This window comes from Ranitomeya imitator, chromosome 6, assembly GCF_032444005.1.
Source record: "Ranitomeya imitator isolate aRanImi1 chromosome 6, aRanImi1.pri, whole genome shotgun sequence".
Lineage (NCBI taxonomy): Eukaryota > Metazoa > Chordata > Amphibia > Anura > Dendrobatidae > Ranitomeya > Ranitomeya imitator.
Window position 1 is genome coordinate 540933822 of NC_091287.1, and position 26028 is coordinate 540959849.

The 26028-nt window shown below is 48.5% G+C and overlaps 1 protein-coding gene across 1 annotated transcript in view; it reads right to left on the reverse strand.

Annotated features, from left to right (window-relative positions):
• Positions 1–26028, reverse strand: part of ZFAT (zinc finger and AT-hook domain containing) — a 206373-nt gene that overhangs the window by 133498 nt on the left and 46847 nt on the right. The window contains exons 6-8 of the mRNA XM_069731946.1: positions 14442–14595; positions 8584–9890; positions 6601–6833 (exon numbers count right to left, since the gene is read on the reverse strand). Coding sequence (XP_069588047.1) covers positions 6601–6833; positions 8584–9890; positions 14442–14595 — 1694 coding nt within the window. The remainder of the gene's footprint in view (positions 1–6600; positions 6834–8583; positions 9891–14441; positions 14596–26028) is intronic.

A 26028-nucleotide genomic window follows, 5' to 3' on the forward strand; every position in this document is an offset into this window, starting at 1 on the left:
ACCAGGTCAATGCCACACAGAGTTCTAGCAGCAGACACATGTCTACAACAACTGTTAAGGCTACGTTCACATTAGCGTTCCGCTAATGTGCGTCGCTGTTGCGTCGGCAACGCAGCGGCGACGCAGCGGCGATGCGCCCCTATGTTTAACATAGGGGACGCGTGCGTTTTTTTGGTTGCGTTTTTCGACACGTGCGTCGTTTCCGACGCTAGCGTCGGACGCAAGAAAATGCAGCAAGTTGCATTTTTCGTGCGTCCGATTTTCGTCAAAAAACGACGCATGCGTCGCAAAACGCAGCGTTTTTGCGCGCGTTTTGCGCGCGTTTTTTGTGCGTCGTGCGTTGCGTCGCCGACGCACCGACGCGCAACGCTAATGTGAACGTAGCCTAAGAGAAGACTTTGTGCAGCAGGCCTTCATGGTAAAATAGCTGCTAGGAAACCACTGCTAAGGACAGGCAACAAGCAGAAGAGACTTGTTTGGACTAAAGAACACAAGGAATGGACATTAGACCAGTGGAAATCTGTGTTTTGGTCAGATGAGTCCAAATTTGAGATCTTTGGTTCCAACCACCGTGTCTTTGTGCGACGCAGAAAAGGTGAACAGATGGACTCTACATGCCTGGTTCCCACCGTGAAGCATGGAGGAGGAGGTGTGATGGTGTGGGGGGGCTTTGCTGGTGACACTGTTGGGGATTTATTCAAAATTGAAGGCATACTGACCTATCATGGCTACCACAGCATCTTGCAGCGGCATGCTATTCCATCAAGTTTGCTTTTAGTTGGACTATAATTCATTTTTCAACAGCACAATGACCCCAAACATACCTCCAGGCTGTGTATGGGCCATTTGACCAAGAAGGAGAGTGATGGGGTGCTACGCCAGATGACCTGGCCTCCACAGTCACCAGACCTGAACCCAATCGAGATGGTTTGGGGTGAGCTGGACCGCAGAGTGAAGGCAAAAGGGCCAACAAGTGCTAAGCATCTCTGGGAACTGCTTCAAGATTGTTGGAAGACCATTCCCGGTGACTACCTCTTGAAGCTCATCAAAAGTATGCCAAGAGTGTGCAAAGCAGTCATCAAAGCAAAAGGTGGCTACTTTGAAGAACCCAGAATATCTCCAAACTTTTGGTATGTATATATATATATATATATATATATATATATATATATATATATATATATATATATATATATATATATATATATATATATATATATATATATATATATATATATATATATATATATTCTGGAATATGCATGTCAACGTAGTATATCGTCCAGTCACGTAGTATATTGCGCAGCCACGTAGTATATTGCACAGCCACACAGTATATTGCCCAGTAATGTAGTATATTGGCCAGTGACATAAAATAAAAAATAAACATACGCGGCAGCTTCCGATGCCAGGGTTGGTAGGACTATGAGCGCAGGACCTGTGATGATGTCGCGGTTACATGACCATGACGTCATGGCAGGTCCTTCTCGCGCAGGACCTGTGAGGACGTCGTGGTCACATGACCGTGACATCATGGCAGGTCCTTCTCCCATAGTATCCTTAGCACCAGAACCTGCCGGCGGACAGGACGCGACGTCGGAGGGTGAGAATAACGTTTTTTTTTATTATTATTATTTGTAACATTAGAGCGTTTTACTATTGATGCTGCATATGCAGCATCAATAGTAAAAAGTTGGTCACACAGGGTTAATAGCTGCGTAACCGGAGTGCGTTAGACCGCGCTCCGGTAACGCTGGCATTAACCCTGTGTGAGGGCTGACTGGATGACTGGAGGGAAGTATGGAGCAGGCACTGACTGCGGGGAGGAAAGAGCGGCCATATTGCCGCCGGACTGTGACAGACGCTGATTGGTCGTGGCAATGGTCGTGGGCGTTTTACCACGACCAATCATCGACTTGGATTCCATGACAGACAGAGGCCGCGAGCAATGAATATCCGTGACAGAAAGACAGACGGAAGTGACCCTTAGACAATTATATAGTAGGAGATATCTATATACATAATTGTCTAAGGGTCACTTCCGTCTGTCTGTCTGTCCTTCTGTCACGGATATTCATTGGTCGTGGCCTCTGTCTATCATGGAAATCCAAGTCACTGATTGGTCGCCGCAAAACAGCCACGACCAATCAGCGACGGGCACAGTCCGGAAGAAAATGGCCGCTCCTTACTCCCCGCAGGTCAGTGGCCGGCTCCAGCTCCCCGCAGTCAGTGTCCCCGGCGCTCCGCTCCCCGCAGTCAGTGTCCCCGGCGCTCCGCTCCCCGCAGTCAGTGTCCCCGGCGCTCCGCTCCCCGTAGTCAGTGTCCACGGCGCCCGCTCCATACTCCCCTCCGGTCACCGCTAACACAGGGGTAATGATTCCAGTACCGCCGCTATTAACCCTGTGTGTCCCCAACCTTTTACTATTGATGCTGCCTATGCGGCATCAATAGTAAAAGAAAGTAATGCTAAAAATAATTAAAAAAAACAAAAAACATGCTATACTCACCCTCCGTTGTCCGCTGATCCGCTCGCACCTGCTGCCATCTTCCTTTCCCAGCGATGCTTTGCGAAATTACCCATAAGACCTAGCGGTCCCGCGAGACCGCTAAGTCATATGGGTAATTTCGCAAAGCATCCTGGGAACGCAACATGGCGGCAGCCGCGCGCCCATCTGCACAGCGCCGTCGGATCCCAGGAAGCGGAGAGACGGGACGCAGAGGAGCAGCGACCAGAATGGTGAGTATGTTCAACTACAAAGGGCCCTCGGATCGTTAGGGGAGTATGTTTATTTTTTATTTTTTTAACCTGTGACATACGTAGCTCGGTAATATAGTACGTCACTAGGCAATATCCTACGTGGCTCTCTGCTGTATACTACGTGACTGAGCAATATACTACGTGGCTGAGCAATATACTACGTGGCTGAGCAATATACTACGTGGCTCTGTGCTGTATACTATGTGACTGGGCAATATACTACGTGGCTGGACAATATACTATGTGGCTCTGCTATATACTACGTGGCTGGACAATATACTACGTGGCTGGGCAATATACTACGTGACTGGGCAATATACTACGTGGCTGGACAATATACTACGTGGCTGGGCAATATACTACATGACTGGGCAATATACTGCGTGACTGGGCAATATACTACGTGGCTGGGCAATATACTACGTGGCTGGGCAATATACTACGTGGCTGGACAATATACTACGTGGCTGGGCAATATACTACATGACTGGGCAATATACTGCGTGACTGGGCAATATACTACGTGACTGGGCAATATACTACGTGGCTGGACAATATACTACGTGGCTGGGCAATATACTACATGACTGGGCAATATACTACATGACTGGGCAATATACTACGTGACTGGGCAATATACTACGTGGCTGGGCAATATACTACATGACTGGGCAATATACTACGTGACTGGGCAATATACTACGTGACTGGGCAATATACTACGTGGCTGGGCAATATACTACGTGACTGGGCAATATACTACGTGACTGGGCAATATACTACGTGGCTGGGCAATATAGTACGTGGCTGGACAATATACTACGTGGCTGGACAATATACTACGTGGCTGGACAATATACTACGTGGCTGGACAATATACTACGTGACTGGGCAATATACTACGTGGCTGGACAATATACTACGTGGCTGGACAATATACTACGTGGCTCTGTGCTGTATACTACGTGGCTGGGCAATATACTACGTGGCTGGGCAATATACTACGTGGCTGGGCAATATACTACGTGGCTGGGCAATATACTACGACTACGTGACTGGGCAATATACTACGTGGCTGGGCAATATACTACGTGGCTGGGCAATATACTACGTGGCTGGGCAATATACTACGTGGCTGGGCAATATACTACATGACTGGGCAATATACTGCGTGACTGGGCAATATACTACGTGACTGGGCAATATACTACGTGGCTGGACAATATACTACGTGGCTGGGCAATATACTACATGACTGGGCAATATACTACATGACTGGGCAATATACTACGTGACTGGGCAATATACTACGTGGCTGGGCAATATACTACATGACTGGGCAATATACTACGTGACTGGGCAATATACTACGTGACTGGGCAATATACTACGTGGCTGGGCAATATACTACGTGACTGGGCAATATACTACGTGACTGGGCAATATACTACGTGACTGGGCAATATACTACGTGGCTGGGCAATATAGTACGTGGCTGGACAATATACTACGTGGCTGGACAATATACTACGTGGCTGGACAATATACTACGTGGCTGGACAATATACTACGTGACTGGGCAATATACTACGTGGCTGGACAATATACTACGTGGCTGGACAATATACTACGTGGCTCTGTGCTGTATACTACGTGGCTGGGCAATATACTACGTGGCTGGGCAATATACTACGTGGCTGGGCAATATACTACGTGGCTGGGCAATATACTACGACTACGTGACTGGGCAATATACTACGTGGCTCTGTGCTGTATACTACGTGGCTGGGCAATATACTACGTGACTGGGCAATATACTACGTGGCTCTGTGCTGTATACTACGTGGCTGGGCAATATACTACGTGGCTGGCCAATATACTACGTGGCTGGGCAATATACTACAGAGGTCTGTAATTTTTATAGTAGATACACTTCACCTGTGAGAGACAGCATCTAAAATAAAAACCTGAAAATCACATTGTGCCATTTTTACATAATTAATTTGCATTTTATTACATGAAATAAGTATTTGATACTGAGCTTAATATTTGATCCAGAAACCTTTGTAAGCAATTGCAGAGGTCAGACGTTTCCTGCAGTTCTTCACCAGGTTTGCACTTCCTGCAGCGGGGATTTTGGCCCCCTCCTCCATACAGGTCTTCTCCAGATCTTTCAGGTTTCGGGGCTGTCGCTGGGCAACATTGAGTTTCACCTCCCTCCAAAGATTTTCTATTGGGTTCAGCTCTGGAGACTGGCGAGGCCACTCCAGGACCTAGAAATGCTTCTTACGGAGCCACTGCTTAGTTGCCCTGGCTGTGTGTTTCAGGTCATTGTCATGATGGAAGACCCGACCATGACCCATCTTCAATGCTCTTACTGAGGGAAGGAGGCTGTTGGCCAAAATCTCTCAATACATAGTAACATAGTTAGTAAGGCCGAGAAAAGACATTTGTCCATCCAGTTCAGCCTATATTCCATCATAATAAATCCCCAGATCTACGTCCTTCTACAGAACCTAATAATTGTATGATACAATATTGTTCTGCTCCAGGAAGACATCCAGGCCTCTCTTGAACCCCTCGACTGAGTTCGCCATCACCACCTCCTCAGGCAAGCAATTCCAGATTCTTACAGCCCTAACAGTAAAGAATCCTCTTCTATGTTGGTGGAAAAACCTTCTATCCTACAGGCGCAAAGATGACCCCATCCATTCTCCCTTCAGTACAGTGCCGTCGTCCTATCCCCTTTGCAGAAAAGCAACCCCAGAGTATGATGTTTCCCCCACCATGCTTCACGGTTGGGATGGTGTTCTTGGGGTTGTACTCATCCGTCTTCCTGCAACATGTCGAGTTGAGGCCAAAAAGTTCTATTTTGGTCTCATCTGACCACGTGACCTTCTCCCATGCCTCCTCTGGATCATCCATATAGTCATTGGTGAACTTCAAACAGGCCTGGACATGTGCTGGCGTGAGCAGGGGGACCTTATGTGCCCTGCAGGATTTTAATCCATGATGGCGTAGTGTGTTAATAACGGTAATTTTTGAGACTGTGGTACCAGCGCTCTTCAGGTCATAGACCAGGTCCTCCTGTGTAGTTCTTGGCTGATTCCTGAGCTTTCTCAGAATCATCCTTACCCTAATGAGGCGAGATCTTGTATAGAGACCCAGACTGGGGAAGATTGACAGTCATCTTGCGTTTCTTCTATTTTCTTATAATTGTGCCAACAGTTGTTGCTTTCTCACCAAGCTTCTAGCCTATTGTCCCCGTAGTCTATCCCAGCCTTGGGCAGGTCTATAATTTTGTCTCTGGTGTCCTTAGACAGCTCTTTGGTCTTGGCCATGGTGGAGAGGTTGGAGTGTGACTGATTGTATGGACAGGTGTCTTTTATACAGGTAACGAGTTCAAACAGGTAGTGAGTGGAGAATAGCAGGGCTTCTTACAGAAAAACTAGCAGGTCTGTGAGACAGAATTCTTGCTGGTTGGCCGGTGATCAAATACTTATTTTCCCCACTGTGTATGTATATACATATATATAAATAATTGTGGGCTAATTTTTATGAATTTCTACATTAACCCTGCTGTTCTGTTCGGTCTGGGGAGACCTATTTTGAACTTTGGTATTTTTTGGGGTGTTCAAGATGCGGTTCTGAAACTTGTGGTTGATTGACTTAAATGAGGATGGGTCGGTCGGCCACGGGTTTCAGAGCCGCATCTTGAATATTTTAAAGAATATTGAAGTTCAAAGTCGGTCATTTTTGACCAACAGAACAGCAGGGTTAAAAGACTGGACTGCTTAGGTGTCGGAGACGAGCTGTAACTTATAGGGGCTGGATGTACTCACCAGCTCGGCGTGCACTTTCAGGTGGGCTTGCAGCTTGTATTTGTCGGGGCTGGAGTAGTTGCAGGCGGGGGCTGGACACTTCATGGACAGGTTACTGTGCTTCTGGATGACGTGACGCTTCAGGCAGTTCTTGGTGATGGACGAGTAGCTGCACTGGGAGCAGTAGTACAGGTGCTCCCGCGTGTGAGTCCGGACGTGCATGTCGTAGTGGACCTGATACCAGAACAGCTTACCTGGACATAGGAGAAGAAAGTACGAGCAAAATCACTCCAAGAAGGTCAGTGCCCTGCGTGCTGGACCACTTACCTCTGTCCCGTCGCTTCTATATAATATATATCGCCCACATACTCCAGAGCACTGGCAATCAAACCTCTCAATCTCATTAGGTGATATGGAAAATTTACTGCCCTAAATGTGTATTTTTTTTCCAATTACCTGGTGTAAATGCCGCTGTTCTCCCGAGTCCGGCGCCGTTTTTCTTTTCTTCCAGCGCCTCTCCGTTCCAGAGATATGGCCTCCTCTTACATTTATACAATCCTGCAGTTTTTATCCAACTGGGCGTGGTTCTAAAGAGAAAAGTTGGGAACCACGTCCACTTGGTTATCAAGACTAGAATTAAATGCAAGGAACAAAGGGCCGTATCTCAGGAACGGAGAGGCGTAAGAAGAAAAGAAAAACATCGCCAGATTCAGGACAACAGCGGCATTTACACCAGGTAACAACATTTTAGATTTCTGGTAAGTGACGTGTTCTCTTTAACCCCTTCACCTCTGGGCCATTTTCAGTTTTTTTTGGGCTTTCATATATTCTTAATGCAAGAGCCATAATTTTTTTTTTCCATCCCCTTAGCCGTATAAGGGCATTTTTTTTTGCGGTACAAGTTGTCCTTTTGAATGGCAATACTCATTTTATCATGTGATGCACTAAAAATAGGGGGGAAAAAAAATAACAGGTGCGTAAAAATTGCAAAAAAAAAAATGTAATTCTATAATTGTTTCTCTTTTATATGTTCAATATATGTTGATACTAATCTGTCAATCTGATTCTCGGTACGAATACGCAGATACCAAACATTTATACTATTTTTTTTTTTTTTTTTTACTTAAGTGGTGAAAACTAAAATCAGAAAAGAAAACATTTCTTGCTTATGTCACCATTTTCCGCCAGTAATTTTCATTTTTTTGTGACCTGGGGCTGGGTGAGGGCTTATTTTTTGCGCCCAGAGTGGACGGAGTATATTTTACACCATTTTGGAGTTGATACGATGTTTTGATGGCCTCTTATTGAAATTTTATTGCAAAATTGCGGCGGCCAAAAAAATGCAATTTTGGAGCTTTTATTTTTTTTTTCTCGTTACGCCGTTTACCGATCGGATTCATTTATGAAAGCAGCAATACCAAATATGTGTATTTTTCTTGGTTTTATTTTTAATGGGGCAAAAGGGCGGATGATTTGTTTCAGAATTTTCAAACCTTTTTTTCTCACTTTTTACTTTTAACAGTCCCCTTAGGAGATATGAAGCTGCAATCGGCCGATCTCCTGTGCTATACATAGCATTGCATCAGCTAAAATCATGATCTCCTGTGAATGCCGGCTATGAGCCGACGTTCACAGGAGTTTCGTAATGTCAACCCATCGGCACCTTGAGATCACGTGTAGTCGTGAAAGGACTTAAAAGGATAAACTTCTGCAATCAGAGATGGCTCTGATGGCAGTTACTCTTGGTTGCTGGCTATGTAACAAAGTCGGAACCATAGGCTTCCATAAGAATGGGGGTCCCAAGTCCCTTGTTTAGATGTATCGGAAGGCGCAAGCGAGCACTGTCGCTCTAAAGGGATGCAAGACAGCTGTCCTACAAATGTCTGCAAATCTGCCGATTCATTCAACCAGGGGACAGTGAAGGTGCGAGTGACCTGACACTTATCGCTAATTGACAGGATAAGGATAATTATCCTATTAGGGACAAGTCTTCTCCGTTCTTACCGCAGTATTCGCATTCCAGTTCCCCGTAAACCTTCCTGATCTTCTGAAACAAGGTCACGGTCAACTGTCTCTTGTGCAGTCCATTCAAGATGGCCATAAAAGCCGCCGTCTCGCCCGAGTTTGGCGGCACTGGGTTTTCAGCCGGCGGAAGTCCTGCGCTTTCCGCCTCTGTGGTGGTCTCTTTTTGGCTTTCGCGATGTTCATGTGAAATCCCATCAGCCAACGCTGTTGGCGTCGTAGGAGTCATCTCGCTGGTGACGTGATTAATGGCTGCGGATCCATCATTCGCACACAAATGATTGTTTTCTTTCTCTGTCAAACGACGCAGAAGATCTTCACTTGACACTTCTGGACCTCCATCAGGAGAGCTCGCCAGCTTTGGTGTTGTGCAACCTGCTAAATGACTCGCTTGCTCAGAAACCAGCGATTGGGACGGATTATGTGCAGGTAAACCATCACTGTGGGCCACCCGAGACTGCTCGATACGGTTCTCTTGCATGGATGTTGGGTGCACCACTTCGTTAGCATCTGGCGGAGCTTCATTATCAGCGTCACCCAGAGCCTCTTGTTGGATGTCACTTCCCGGCTCCAGGAGACAAAAGCTGTGATTTATGGAATCGCTAAACATGGAGTCTTCCTGAAGCTCGGGGTGACCCTCTCGGATGTGAGCTTTCAATCTCAGGGTGCTGACAAACTTTTTGAAACATTTGGAGCAGACGTAGACGAAGGGATGCTTCCTGATGTGCAGCTCGAGTGACTGATACTTGGTGGCTCCATGGTCGCAAAGCTCGCAAGCGAACGGCCTCTCGTCTCCATGTACCAGCATGTGTCTGTCTCTTTCCAGCTGATTTTTGAACTTGCGCTCGCAGGTGTGACAGTCGTACAAGAGCTGTCTCTTCCCTTCTCGGGTCAGTAACCTTAGTTCGTCGAAGTTGTCCTTCACTTTCTGGTCCAGGAGGTCGTGTATCTCCTTGATGTGTTTGATGAGGTTCTTCACGTCGGAGTACTTTTTCTTGCAGAAGCGGCAGTGCTGCTTGATCTTCTTGTGGACGCGCTCCACGTGGACCTTCAGGTGACCCTTACTGAGGCAGCTGAAGGCGCAATGGTCGCAGCTGAACTTCTCGCCCGTGTGCTTCCGCATGTGAACGCTGAGGTTGGCTTTGATGGTGCTGGCGTAGTTACACAGGGGGCACTTGTATGGCTTCTCGTTGGTGTGGATTCGCAGGTGGGTCTGAAGCGAGTGCTTGAATTTGAAGACCTTGTTGCAATATTCGCAAGTGAAAATTTTAAGCTGGTTTGGACCGATCCTAAAAAAAAAAAAAAGAATCCATGTTTTACTCTCAGTCTGGCAGCAATATTAATGTTAGTGACCGAGGCGTTTGCTGCACTACAGCTTCCAGCTTTACTATTTATTTTCAGGGGCGTTTGAGCCAGAAGCTTTTATCTATCTGAACATGTAAGACCTATGTGGGTCCATTCACCGGGACTTCCACTGACTGTCCGCGTGACCCGTTCCCTCCTTTAGCAAAACGGTCGTTATAAGGGGTATTCCCAGGGCTGTGAATTTGGAGTCGTGGAGTCGGAGCCCATTTTGGTGGAGTCGGGGTCATGGAAATTGAGAAGTTGGAGGTTTGGCTTACCGACTCCACAGCCCTGGGTATTCCCATACCGGGCATTTATGGCACCGCTGCTCTTTCTCACCCCATCGCAAACAGTGAGGAACAGTGATTTAGATGCATGAGAGCGGCTTTCTCCATTCATTCTATGTCACTTTTCGGAACAAGAAGAGGAAAGCGAGCCACGTACAAGCCTCCTATCAATACCTGAGGGGCCATAGACTGGGAACCATTCCCTAAAAAGACCCATCAATCACAAATATTCGAGATGGGAATACCTCTTTCGAAGGCATGATGGTTGAGTTTGTGCCGTGCCATGGAAATAGGCGAGAACAGCTCCTAATCACGCCTGGGGGGTGCACAGGGAACAATGGCCGGCCTTCAAACAATCTACTATTGATCACTAGGGTTGAGTAAAAACATTTGAAGAACCCTGGTCCAAACGATGCAACGGTGGTCTCCAAAACTCCGATCACCTGCAGCATCCCTGGCGACCCCGTGACGTCACAGACATGTAATGGTGTCCCTCTAAGCCTAAAGACCACAGGGGTGCCAGGGACGGCACAGGTATGAACAGGTTCGCAGGGCTCTTGTCTAAGTGGCCACAGACTACCAATCTGGCCCATGGACCAGGGTCCGGCAGATATTTTAACTCAAACTATCACCTATACTATGGAGACCGGTGGAGAAATCAAATAGCATTGGGAGGTACCATAAGAGGACTATTCCTTATTCTACAGGTCGGACAACCCCCTTAAGAATTGCTGATGTTTGCTGAAAAACTGGCTGCCTAAAAAACACAAGGGATTTCACACAGCTTTCCCACAGCTCTGAATGGTATACTGGCCAGTAATGGAAGTGTAGGTGAATCCCGGGGACGCTCCTTATATATGGCTGTTACGCGGTATTTGGGACCTGTGGCCTCATACAGGTGACGGCAGAGAACTGATCCTTCAGGGACACATAGGGGAGCGCCATGGGAATTTGTGGAGAAAGGTTTATCCGGATGCCACCTCCACCATTAATCTGCTGCACCGACATTTGCTGAACTTACTAATCGTACATCTGAATCTTGTCTGCGCCGGGGGAGAACGTCTGATTGCAGAGCCACATCCAGGGCTCAGATCTACAGCTAAGTGGAATTAGAGATGCTGAATATACACCTTCTGGAGAGCGGCATCACAAATCTAGAGCGAAAATCCAGCTGCGCCACCTCCAGAGATCATCTACAGCATCAATCCAGAACCTGACGACTGCCCCAGCAACAAAAACAACTTTATTAAGCAATGATGAGCCAGGTGATAAAGGTACATTATACATACATTACTGATCCTGAGATACATGCTGTATTATACTCCAGAGCTGCGCTCACTATTCTGCTGGTGCAGTCACTGTGTACATACATTACATTACTGATCCTGAGTTACATCCTGTATTATACCCCAGAGCTGCACTCAATATTCTGCTGGTGCAGTCACTGTGTGCATACATTACATTACTGATCCTGAATTACACCCTGTATTATACTCCAGAGCTGCACTCGCTATTCTGCTGGTGCAGTCACTGTGTACATACATTACATTACTGATCCTGAGTTACATCCTGTATTATACCCCAGAGCTGCACTCACTATTCTGCTTGTGCAGTCACTGTGTACATACATTACTGATCCTGAGTTACATCCTGTATTATACCCCAGAGCTGCACTCACTATTCTGATGGTGCAGTCACGGTGTATATACATTACTGATCCTGAGTTACATCCTGTATTATACCCCAGAGCTGCACTCACTATTCTGCTGGTGCAGTCACTGTGTACATACATTACATTACTGATCCTGTACTGATCCTGAGTTACATCCTGTATTATAGCCCAGAGCTGCACTCACTATTCTGCTGGTGCAGTCACGGTGTATATACATTACTGATCCTGAGTTACATCCTGTATTATACTCCAGAGCTGCACTCACTATTCTGCTGCTGCAGTCACTGTGTACATACATTACTGATCCTGAGTTACATCCTGTATTATACCCCAGAGCTGCACTCACTATTCTGCTGGTGCAGTCACTGTGTACATACATTACTGATCCTGAGTTACATCCTGTATTATACCCCAGAGCTGCACTCACTATTCTGCTGGTGCAGTCACTGTGTACATACATTACATTACTGATCCTGAGTTACATCCTGTATTATACCCCAGAGCTGCACTCACTATTCTGCTGGTGCAGTCACTGTGTACATACATTACTGATCCTGAGTTACCTCCTGTATTATACCCCAGAGCTGCACTCACTATTCTGCTGGTGCAGTCACTGTGTACATACATTACATTACTGATCCTGAGTTACATCCTGTATTATACCCCAGAGCTGCACTCACTATTCTGCTGGTGCAGTCACTGTGTACATACATTACATTACTGATCCTGAGTTACATCCTGTATTATACCCCAGAGCTGCACTCACTATTCTGCTGGTGCAGTCACTGTGTACATACATTACATTACTGATCCTGAGTTACATCCTGTATTATACCGCAGAGCTGCACTCACTATTCTGCTGGTGCAGTCACTGTGTACATACATTACATTACTGATCCTGAGTTACATCCTGTATTATACTCCAGAGCTGCACTCACTATTCTGCTGGTGCAGTCACTGTGTACATACATTACTGATCCTGATTTACATCCTGTATTATACTCCAGAGCTGCACTCACTATTCTGCTGGTGCAGTCACTGTGTACATACATTACATTACTGATCCTGATTTACATCCTGTATTATACTCCAGAGCTGCACTCACTATTCTGCTGGTGCAGTCACTGTGTACATACATTACTGATCCTAAATTACATCCTGTATTATACTCCAGAGCTGCACTCGCTATTCTGCTGGTGCAGTCACTGTGTACATACATTACATTACTGATCCTGTACTGATCCCGAGTTACATCCTGTATTATACTCCAGAGCTGCACTCACTATTCTGCTTGTGCAGTCACTGTGTACATACATTACTGATCCCGAGTTACATCCTGTATTATAGCCCAGAGCTGCACTCACTATTCTCCTGGTGCAGTCACTGTGTACATACATTACATTACTGATCCTGAGTTACATCCTGTATTATACCCCAGAGCTGCACTCACTATTCTGCTGGTGCAGTCACGGTGTACATACATTACTGATCCTGAGTTACATCCTGTATTATACTCCAGAGCTGCACTAACTATTCTGCTGGTACAGTCACTGTGTACATACATTACATTACTGATCCTGTACTGATCCTGAGTTACATCCTGCATTATACCCCAGAGCTGCACTCACTATTCTCCTGGTGCAGTCACTGTGTACACACATTACATTACTGATCCTGATTTACATCCTGTATTATACTCCAGAGCTGCACTCACTATTCTGCTTGTGCAGTCACTGTGTACATACATTACTGATCCCGAGTTACATCCTGTATTATACCCCAGAGCTGCACTCACTATTCTGCTGGTGCAGTCACTGTGTACATACATTACATTACTGATCCTGTACTGATCCTGAGTTATATCCTGTATTATACTCCAGAGCTGCGCTCACTATTCTGCTGGTGCAGTCACTGTGTACATACCGTACATTACATTACTGATCCTGATTTTCATCCTGTATTATACTCCAGAGCTGCACTCGCTATTCTGCTGGTGCAGTCACTGTGTACATACATTACATTACTGATCCTGAGTTACATCCTGTATTATACCCCAGAGCTGCACTCACTATTCTGCTGGTGCAGTCACTGTGTACATACATTACATTACTGATCCTGAGTTACATCCTGTATTATACCCCAGAGCTGCACTCACTATTCTGCTGGTGCAGTCACTGTGTATATACATTACTGATCCTGTACTGATCCTGAGTCCCATCCGGAATTACCGCAGAGCTGCACTCACTATTCTGCTGGTGCAGTCACTGTGTACATACATTACATTACTGATCCTGAGTTACATCCTGTATTATACCCCAGAGCTGCACTCACTATTCTGCTGGTGCAGTCACTGTGTACATACATTACATTACTGATCCTGAGTTACATCCTGTATTATACCCCAGAGCTGCACTCACTATTCTGCTGGTGCAGTCACTGTGTACATACATTACTGATCCTGTACTGATCCTGAGTCACATCCGGAATTACCGCAGAGCTGCAGAAATGAAGCAGACTGTGAGCATCCTTTGGGCTACCTGCTGGAGTGAGCGGCCTGCTCCTGCGGGACCTGTGGGATGGCATATTCCTGGTATCCTTTCCTCAGTCCCTGCTCGGCCTCCGCCACCTGCACATTTACTTCGGGCTCCACGGCCGGAGCTGTGGCCTCTATGGGGACTATTTTTGTTGCTCCTGCAAGAAAAAGAAAAATGTAAGGATTCAGAGCTTTATAACAACCCCAGAGACCCCCCATTGAAGATATATGGGGCGACACTGCTGTTCTCTGAGAAGCAGCTGTGCAGGTAAGGCCGGTTTCACATTTGCGGTTGTGTCCGAAGCGTTTCTACCGCATATAACCGCATGCGTTGTGTATTCCTATATTTAACATTAGGGATGCATGCGTTTTTGATTGTTCGCGTTTTGCCACGTTTGAAGACGCATGCGTTGTTTCGTCGTTTGCGGCTTGGCGCGGAAATGCAACATGTAGTAATTTTTAGAGGCGTCAATTTGCCGCCTGGAAAGGCATGCGGTCGACTGCGCAAGGAATGCGCCAAAAAAACGCATTGCTGTCTATATGAACGCATGCGTTCCACAAGAGAAAAACATGTCTACACACTGATAAGCCACCCCCCACACACAAGGAGATGTGCCACCCTGATAAGCCACCCCCCACACCAAAGACATACTGATAGGGAATCTAGATTGTGAGCCCCATTGGGGACAGTAATGATAATGTGTGCAAAACTGTAAAGCGCTGCGGAATATGTTAGCGCTATATAAAAATAAAGATTATTAAGGGAGGGAGAGGACAGTTACAGGTCACTACTCAGCAGACAGCCAAGCAGAGCAGACAGCCCACAGCACCTTGGAGCAAACAAGCCTCTGAACAATGTGAGTATATCCTAGCCAATGCCTTTATTTTCTATTTCCTGTCTCTACATGTCCTAATTTCTGCCATTGCTTTCCTTTTGCATGCACCAGAATGTCTTCTTCTGATGAGGAGCAGCAGCAGTACACTGGCATGGTCTTCCGTTCCGCCACCACGATACAGCAGCAGGACCCTGGCATGGCCTTCCGTACCACCACCACCACGATGCAGCAGCAGGACCCTGGCATGGCCTTCCATTCCGCCACCACTACGATGCAGCAGCAGGACCCTGGCATGGCCTTCCGTACCGCCACCACCACGATGCAGCAGCAGGACCCTGGCATGGCCTTCCGTACCGCCGCCACCACCACGATGCAGCAGCAGGACCCTGGCATGGCCTTCCATTCCGCCACCACTACGATGCAGCAGCAGGACCCTGGCATGGCCTTCCGTACCGCCACCACCACGATGCAGCAGCAGGACCCTGGCATGGCCTTCCGTACCACCACCACCACGATGCAGCAGCAGGACCCTGGCATGGCCTTCCGTACCGCCACCACCACGATGCAGCAGCAGGACCATGGCATGGCCTGCCGTTCCGCCACCACCACGATGCAGCAGCAGGACCATGGCATGGCATTCCGTACCGCCACCACCACGATGCAGCAGCAGGACCCTGGCATGGCATTCCGTACCGCCACCACCCCGATGCAGCAGCAGGACCCTGGCATGGCTTTCCGTACAGCCACCACCACGATGCAGCAGCAGGACCCTGGCATGGCATTCCGTACCGCCACCACCACGATGCAGCAGCAGGACCATGGCATGGCCTTCCGTTCCGTCACCACCACGATGCAGCAGCAGGACCCTGGCATGGCCTTCCGTTCCGCCACCACCACGATGCAGCAGCAGGACCCTGGCAAGGCATTCCGTACCGCCACCACCACGATGCAGCAGCAGGACCCTGATATGGCATTCCGTACCGCCACCACCACGATGCAGCAGCAGGACCCTGGCATGGCATTCCGTACCGCCACCACCACGATGCAGCAGCAGGACCCTGGCATGGCCTTCCGTACCGCCACCACCACGATGCAGCAGCAGGACCCTGGCATGGCCTTCCGTACCGCCACCACCACGATGCAGCAGCAGGACCCTGGCATGGCCTTCCGTACCGCCACCACCACGATGCAGCAGGATCCTGGTATGGCTGCACGCTCTACGAGCATTATAGACTCTGGCATGGCTGCACGCTCTACGAGCACTATGGACTCTGGCATGGCTGCACGCTCTACGAGCACTATGGACTCTGGCATGGCTGCACGCTCTACGAGCACTATGGACTCTGGCATGGCTGCAAGCTCTACTAGCACTATGGACTCTAGCATGGCTGCACGCTCTACGAGCACTATGGACTCTGGCATGGCTGCACGCTCTACGAGCACTATGGACTCTGGCATGGCTGCACGCTCTACGAGCACTATGGACTCTGGCATGGCTGCACGCTCTACGAGCACTATGGACTCTGGCATGGCTGCACGCTCTACGAGCACTATGGACTCTGGCATGGCTGCACGCTCTACGAGCACTATGGACTCTGGCATGGCTGCACGCTCTACGAGCACTATGGACTCTGGCATGGCTGCAAGCTCTACTAGCACTATGGACTCTAGCATGGCTGCACGCTCTACGAGCACTATGGACTCTGGCATGGCTGCACGCTCTACGAGCACTATGGACTCTGGCATGGCTGCAAGTTCTACGACCACTATGGACTCTGGCATGGCTGCACGCTCTACGAGCACTATGGACTCTGGCATGGCTGCACGCTCTACGAGCACTATGGACTCTGGCATGGCTGCACGCTTTACGAGCACTGTGGACTCTGGCATGGCTGCACGCTCTACGAGCACTATGGACTCTGGCATGGCTGCACGCTCTACGAGCACTATGGACTCTGGCATGGCTGCACGCTCTACGAGCACTATGGACTCTGGCATGGCTGCACGCTCTACGAGCACTATGGACTCTGGCATGGCTGCACGCTCTACGAGCACTATGGACTCTGGCATGGCTGCACGCTCTACGAGCACTATGGACTCTGGCATGGCTGCACGTTCTACGAGCACTATGGACTCTGGCATGGCTGCACGCTCTACGAGCACTATGGACTCTGGCATGGCTGCACGCTCTACGAGCACTATGGACTCTGGCATGGCTGCACGCTCTACGAGCACTATGGACTCTGGCATGGCTGCACGCTCTACGAGCACTATGGACTCTGGCATGGCTGCACGCTCTACGAGCACTATGGACTCTGGCATGGCTGCACGCTCTACAAGCACTATGGACTCTGGCATGGCTGCAAGCTCTACGAGCACTATGGACTCTAGCATGGCTGCACGCTCTACGAGCACTATGGACTCTGGCATGGCTGCACGCTCTACGAGCACTATGGACTCTGGCATGGCTGCACGCTCTACGAGCACTATGGACTCTGGCATGGCTGCACGCTCTACGAGCACTATGGACTCTGGCATGGCTGCACGCTCTACGAGCACTATGGACTCTGGCATGGCTGCACGCTCTACGAGCACTATGGACTCTGGCATGGCTGCACGCTCTACAAGCACTATGGACTCTGGCATGGCTGCACGCTCTACGAGCACTATGGACTCTGGCATGGCTGCACGCTCTACGAGCACTATGGACTCTGGCATGGCTGCACGCTCTACGAGCACTATGGACTCTGGCATGGCTGCACGCTCTACGAGCACTATGGACTCTGGCATGGCTGCACGCTCTACGAGCACTATGGACTCTGGCATGGCTGCACGTTCTACGAGCACTATGGACTCTGACACAGTGCAGCCGGACCCTGACAGGTCACCCACCACGACCATGCAAAGAGATATGAGCCCACCGAGGCTTCCCAGAACCCTGCAATACAAAAAAAACAACAACAAAAAAACAAAACAGCGAACTCTTAGCATTCCTCCCCCTTCACCTCCCAGTGTGTCTGTAATGTCAGGTTTGTCTCCTCCTTCCAGTGCGTCTCAAGCCTCTCATGTGTCAAGCCCCATCCCCGAACTTCCAGACCCTTCTAGTTTCATTGCCCCTTCTCCTGCCACCTCTGCGTCGTACACGGTTAGCCAGGCCTCAGTGCTTCACACCCCCCGTTTACATCACTCTACCCCAAGCCGGCGCAGTTAAATAAATATTTTTGTTGTTAAAAAATAAATACAATTTTATTTGCCCCAATTAAGTTTGGTTTATTGTGTCTTTCGCCGCCGGCAACACACACCGTGCGCCAAATAATAAACTTCGCCACACGCTTTATTTTTGGGCCACATCATATTTCCAGTACTTGGCAAATAAAAGACTACAGCTTTGTGTGTCTTTAGTATAAAGATATGAGGTGGGCCAAAAAATTAATTGATGTATTATCTCCATAATCTCTTCCTTCTGCTTAGTCTGTGACTAGTGTTGCAGTCTGAAGAGAAAATGGCGGAAATACAATGCAGAACTCTACTCAACAGGTCAGGTGTCAAAAAAATCATTAGTTAGGACGCCTGACCTGGTGAGTAGAGAACTGCCTTGTATAACCTCCATTTTCTCTTCTGTGTACGTAATCTATTTCACACAAAGTGAAGGGACGATGGTGGTCACACACGGCATATCTATGCTCACCTGCACAGGTGTCAGAAATAGTGAATTCATGAGGCTGTTATATGTTATCATGAATTCATTATTTAGGACACCTGATAGATCTCTTTAGTGTGACCGTCATTGTCTCTTCAGTCTGTGTCCAATGGATACTGCAGAACAGAATCAGGACGCAATGACGTCAACAAGCAGACGTCAACCAGCAGACGTTCCTCGAGTGGAATCGCTCTACGGAGCTGGGTGTCCTGTCTCCGTATGGCTCCTTGGACACGAGCAAGCAAATCCCGTAACGAGTCTTGCGACATCCTTGTATATCCCAAGAATTTCTCTGGGTTGGCATTAAGCTCGGCATAGAGCGTGTGATAGGCTCCACGGCTCTCACATAGTTCGATAATGGGGTGTCTCCAAAAACGCCTACGTTGGCTCCTTCTCCATCTTTCGCCATTTCTGTCTTGCTCCCAAGCAAAAGCACAGGCAAGAAACAGCTTGATGCTTAAATCCAGGTTGAAATAAAAGCTCTCCATGCGAAGATCCATCATGACACAGGATACAGTAGCAAAATATGAAGATTACAGCTGTTCAGGGATCTATATAAAGAAATCCCATAATACACGCCCTCTGTAGTCCCATTGGCGGTGTCTGGTTATCTAGATTTTTCTCCTGTGAAATTTCTCATCATGCGCACCAAAAACGCAAACGCAGGAAAAAACGCATATAAACGCGTACAAACGCGGCTTTTTTTTTAACCGCATGTGTTCCCGCATGCGTCTAAAAAAACTTCGCGTTTGTACGCGTTTTTTCCACCACTTGCGGATGCGGATTAAACGCTGCGGATTCTAACGCAAATGTGAAACTAGCCTAAACGCAGCAAAATAAGAGACAGTTGTGCAGCCGCTTCATGCTCAGGATTGGGGTGGCACACAGGATGGACCCTCTATCACTAGAAGGTGAAAACAAAGCCCCCTACAGGGAGTTTTCCCATCGGTAGTTGTGACGGTCTATCACTGCGATGAGCACTCACACTTATTTTATGCATGGTGCTGTCCCTCTCATTCCTCCTAGCAATAAATTGAATAATCTATATCTATCTAATATATCTCATATACATAGTATATATGTATTATTTATATATATATATATATATATATATATATATATATATATATATATATGTGTGTGTGTGTGTGTGTGTGTGTGTGTGTGTGTGTGTGTGTGTGTGTCAAGCCACGCCCACTCCACATATCCCCGCCCACTTCGCATAGCCACACTCACTGCACACGCACAGCCCCGTCCACATGGCCACGTAGTTAGCTCAAACAGGCTGAGACACATTCCCCTCGAAAGCCACCCTGCAAAACTCACAGGCTGCGACGTCCTAGCCGCTACAAGCTACCATCTGGGCAGCCGCCACATCTAGGCACAGGCCACATCTAGCTCCGTCATGTCTAGAATGGAGTTGCTCCTGTGAGGCATGACGTCAAGGGAAAGGAAGGAGCCACGTGGATAATACCGCTGTTCTCATATCAGGAAGTTGCTATGCATGTGTGGGGGAAGAGAGGAGTGAGATGAAAATGAGAGGAGGGGAAAATGAGAGGAGTGAGGGGAAAATGAGTGAAAGGTGTGAGGGGGGAAATGAGAGGAGTGAGGGGGAAAATGAGAGGAGTGAGGGGGAAAAATGAGAGGAGTGAGGGGGAAAAATGAGAGGTGTGAGGGGGAAAAATGAGAGGTGTGAGGGGGAAAATGAGAGAGAAGTGAGGAGAAAATGAGAGGAGTGAGGGGGAAAATGAGTGAGAGGTATGAGGGGAAAGAGAGGAGCGAGGGGAAAATCAGAGGAGTGAGGAGAAAATGAAAAGAACGAGGGGAAATGAGGTGTTAGGTGAAAATGAAGAGGAGTGAGGGGAAAATGAGAGGAGTGAGGGGAAAATGAGAGATGTGAGGGGGAAAATGAGAGGAGTGAGGGGAAAATGAGAGGAGTGAGGGGAAAATGAAGTGGTGTGGTGAATATGAGAGGAGTGAAGGGAAAAACAGATGTGAGGGGGGAAATGAGAGATGTGAAGGGGAAATTAGATAGCGTGATGGGAAAATGAGAGAAACAAAATGCTGCTGCAGTATGAGGCTGTGTATAGAGAAGAGCGAGGCGCTGCAGGTGTAGGCTGTGTATAAAGCCACAGTCACACGTTCAGTATTTGGTCAGTATTTTACCTCAGTATTTATAGTATTGTTTTACTCCAAGTTTTAGCTTACAAATACGGAGGTAAAAATACTGACCAAATAACGTGTGAACGAGGTCTACAGGAGAAAAGTGTGGTGCTGTAGAAGAAGTAGGCTGTGTATACGATACGCATTATTGCAATTAGTGCAGTTTCTCTCAGGATCAAGTGTTTCCAGTCGTATATGGAAGAGGAGTGTGAGGAGCTGCCGGAGGAGGCGACCACAAAAGGAGAAAGGCTGTGCTGCAGAAAAATGCGGTGTATAAAGGAGGAGCGTGAGGTGCAGGAGGAGGCTGTGTATAAAGGAGGAGCGTGAGGTGCAGGAGGACGATGTGTATAAAGGAGGAGCGTGAGGTGCAGGAGGAGGCTGTGTATAAAGGAGGAGCGTGAGGTGCAGGAAGAGGCTGTGTATAAAGGAGGAGAGTGAGGTGCAGGAGGAGGCTGTGTATAAAGGAGGAGCGTGAGGTGCAGGAGGAGGCTGTGTATAAAGGAGGAGCGTGAGGTGCAGGAGGAGGCTGTGTATAAAGGAAGAGCGTGAGGTGCAGGAGGAGGCTGTGTATAAAGGAGGAGCGTGAGATGCAGGAGGAGGCTGTGTATAAAGGTGGAGCGTGAGGTGCAGGAGGAGGCTGTGTATAAAGGAAGAGCGTGAGGTGCAGGAGGAGGCTGTGTATAAAGGAGGAGCGTGAGGTGCAGGAGGAGGCTGTGTATAAAGGAGGAGCGTGAGGTGCAGGAGGAGGCTGTGTATAAAGGAGGAGCGTGAGGTGCAGGAGGAGGCTGTGTATAAAGGAGGAGCGTGAGGTGCAGGAGGAGGCTGTGTATAAAGGAGGAGCGTGAGGTGCAGGAGGAGGCTGTGTATAAAGGAAGAGCGTGAGGTGCAGGAGGAGGCTGTGTATAAAGGAGGAGCGTGAGGTGCAGGAGGAGGCTGTGTATAAAGGAAGAGCGTGAGGTGCAGAAGGACGATGTGTATAAAGGAGGAGCGTGAGGTGCAGGAGGAGGCTGTGTATAAAGGAGGAGCGTGAGGTGCAGGAGGAGGCTGTGTATAAAGGAAGAGCATTAGGTGCAGGAGGAGGCTGTGTATAAAGGAAGAGCGTGAGGTGCAGGAGGAGGCTGTGTATAAAGGAGGAGCGTGAGGTGCAGGAGGAGGCTGTGTATAAAGGAGGAGCGTAAGGTGCAGGAGGAGGCTGTGTATAAAGGAGGAGCGTAAGGTGCAGGAGGAGGCTGTGTATAAAGGAGGAGCGTGAGGTGCAGGAGGAGGCTGTGTATAAAGGAGGAGCGTGAGATGCAGGAGGAGGCTGTGTATAAAGGAGGAGCGTGAGGTGCAGGAGGAGGCTGTGTATAAAGGAGGAGGCTGTGTATAAAGGAGGAGCGTGAGGTGCAGGAGGAGGCTGTGTATAAAGGAGGAGCGTGAGGTGCAGGAGGAGGCTGTGTATAAAGGAGGAGCGTGAGGTGCAGGAGGAGGCTGTGTATAAAGGAGGAGCGTGAGGTGCAGGAGGAGGCTGTGTATAAAGGAGGAGCGTGAGGTGCAGGAGGAGGCTGTGTATAAAGGAGGAGCGTAAGGTGCAGGAGGAGGCTGTGTATAAAGGAGGAGCGTGAGGTGCAGGAGGAGGCTGTGTATAAAGGAGGAGCGTGAGATGCAGGAGGAGGCTGTGTATAAAGGAGGAGCGTGAGGTGCAGGAGGAGGCTGTGTATAAAGGAGGAGGCTGTGTATAAAGGAGGAGCGTGAGGTGCAGGAGGAGGCTGTGTATAAAGGAGGAGCGTGAGGTGCAGGAGGAGGCTGTGTATAAAGGAGGAGCGTGAGGTGCAGGAGGAGGCTGTGTATAAAGGAGGAGCGTGAGATGCAGGAGGAGGCTGTGTATAAAGGAGGAGGCTGTGTATAAAGGAGGAGCGTGAGGTGCAGGAGGACGAGGTGTATAAAGGAGGAGCGTGAGGTGCAGGAGGAGGCTGTGTATAAAGGAGGAGGCTGTGTATAAAGGAGGAGCGTGAGGTGCAGGAGGAGGCTGTGTATAAAGGAGGAGCGTGAGGTGCAGGAGGACGAGGTGTATAAAGGAGGAGCGTGAGGTGCAGGAGGAATAAGGCTCCTTAACTGCCACTGTTGAATGACGTATCAGCAGTCGTTAAAGACTAGGTTCACATTGCGTTAATGGGTGTCCGCTAGCGGACTCCGTTACATGGCGCAATTGTCGCAATTAACGCTATGTAACGGGTCCGTTAGCGCACCCATTGACCGCAATGTGCTAACGGGTCGCTAACGTATGCCATTTTTGGCATGCGCTAGCGATGTCCCATTCGTTACGGACGGACCTCGAACGCTGCTTGCAGCGTCCGAGGTCCGTTCATCGCTAGCGCAGATCGGGCATCTGCGCTAGCGGGATCGCCAAACGCGATCCCTTTTGGGACATTGCGTTAGCGCAATCCGCTAACGTATGCGCTAAACGGATTGCCCTAACGCAATGTGAACCTAGCCTAAGGGGTTAATATTGTGTTCAAAGAAAACTTTTGCTTCAAGAAAATGGCGTCGGTTGTGTTCCGTGTAACAGTGCGAGAGCGTTGTTATGTTCAACAGTGACATTTTTTTTTTCTTGTGCGCATTCCCACACTGCTCCTCGGAACACAGTGGGCTGTGCAACCCCTGCAGATGAACCCAATGGCTGCTTAAAAGCATCATACCTTTGGAGACAAGTGGTGAAAATGTCACTGAACACAAACATGAGCGTCCACGTGACAGCCGATGTTTCTGCTGGACTGTTCTCAAGCCAGCTGTCGACTATTGGAGGTGTCAAAGCACCAGTAAACTCAACCACTGGACAGATCAGGTTTCCAAGCAACTTTTGCTTCATCGTTACAGCAATTGAGGCGCTAAAAGAAAAGGTTTTTCCAAACATTCAGTGCAACTTCAGAAAGTCTGGCTGGCTGTGTGAAAGGGTTATTCTAGCTCCGAAAATTGATCGTGTCAACAAGATCAATCTTCAAATTTTAAGTCTCCTTCCAGGTACAAGTCAGTGGATATAGTAACAGAGCCTGATCAAGCATTATTCTATCCAATATAGTTCCTGAACTCCTTGGAACCACGAGGACTTCCTCCACATAAACTCTTTCTAAAACATGGAGCACCTATTCTGCTATTGAGAAATGTAGATCCACCAAAGCGGTGAAATGGAACCAGACTCTTGATTAATTACAATGTTTACACATGTAATTGAAGTACCATTTTGACAGGATGTGCCAAAGGAGAGTACAATTTCATTGCAAAAATTCCTCTCATTTCATCTGATTTGCCTTTTGATTTTAAACACCTCCAGTATCCAGTGCGACTGCCATTTGCGATGTCCATTAACAAGACTCAGGGACTTTCCTTGAAAGTAGTAGGGATCAATTTGCAATCTCCATGATTTTCTCATGGTCAACTTTACGTGGCCTGTTCAAGAGTTAGAACTGCCAAAAAAACTGTTCATCTTTGCATTGGAAGGAAAAACCCAAAAAATGTTGTTTATCAAAAGTCTCTTGAATGACTTGAAAATAAAATACTATCAATACTTGGGTAATCATTTAGCTAATTTGAGTTACAGGACTATGCATACCAGGATAGGGATGAGGGGGACCATGCATACCAGGATGGGGATGAGGGGGCCATACATACCAGGATAGGGATGAGGGGGCCATGCATACCAGGATAGAGAGGAGGGGGACCATGCATACCAGAATAGGGATGAGGGGGCCATGTATACCAGGATAAGGATGAGGGGGCCATGCATACCAGGATAGAGATGAGGGGGACCATGCATACCAGGATAGGGATGAGGGGACCATGCATACCAGGATAAGGATGAGGGGACCATGTATACCAGGATAGGGATGAGGGGGACCATGCATACCAGGATGGGGATGAGGGGGCCATAGATACCAGGATAGGGATGAGGGGGCCATGTATACCAGGATAGGGATGAGCGGGCCATGTATACCAGGATAGAGATAATGGGGACCATGCATACCAGGATAGGGATGAAGGGGCCATGCATACCAGGATACAGATGAGGGGACCATGTATACCAGGATAGGGGTGAGGAGGCCATGTATACCAGGATAGGGATGAGGGGGCCATGTATACCAGGATAGGGATGAGGGGGACCATGCATACCAGGATAGGGGTGAGGAGGCCATGTATACCAGGATAGGGATGAGGGGGCCATGCATACCAGGATAGGGATGAGGGGGACCACGTATACCAGGATAGGGATGAGGGGGACCACGTATACCAGGATAGGGATGAGGAGGCTATGTATACCAGGATAGAGATAATGGGGACCATGCATACCAGGATAGGGATGAAGGGGCCATGCATACCAGGATACAGATGAGGGGACCATGCATACCAGGATAGGGATGAGGGTGCCATGTATACCAGGATAAGGATGAGGAGGCCATGTATACCAGGATAGGGGTGAGGAGGCCATGTATACCAGGATAGGGATGAGGGGGCTATGTATACCAGGATAGGGATGAGGGGGCCCATGCATACCAGGATAGGGGTGAGAGGGCCATGCATACTAGGATAGGGATGAGGGGGACCATGCATACCAGGATAGGGGTGAGAGGGCCATGCATACTAGGATAGGGATGAGGGGACCATGCATACCAGGATAGAGATGAGAGGGCCATGCATACCAGGATAGGGATGAGGGGGACCATGCATACCAGGATAGGGATGAGGGGGCCATGCATACCAGGATAGGGATTAGGGGGCCATGCATACCAGGATAGGGAATACTATAACAAGTTTTACTTCAATTTTTTTTTTCTAATTTCCACCTCTAAAAGACTTGTGACTGTGTGACTGGCTGACACACATATGGCTCCACACATGCCGTTAGTATCAGAGCAGCG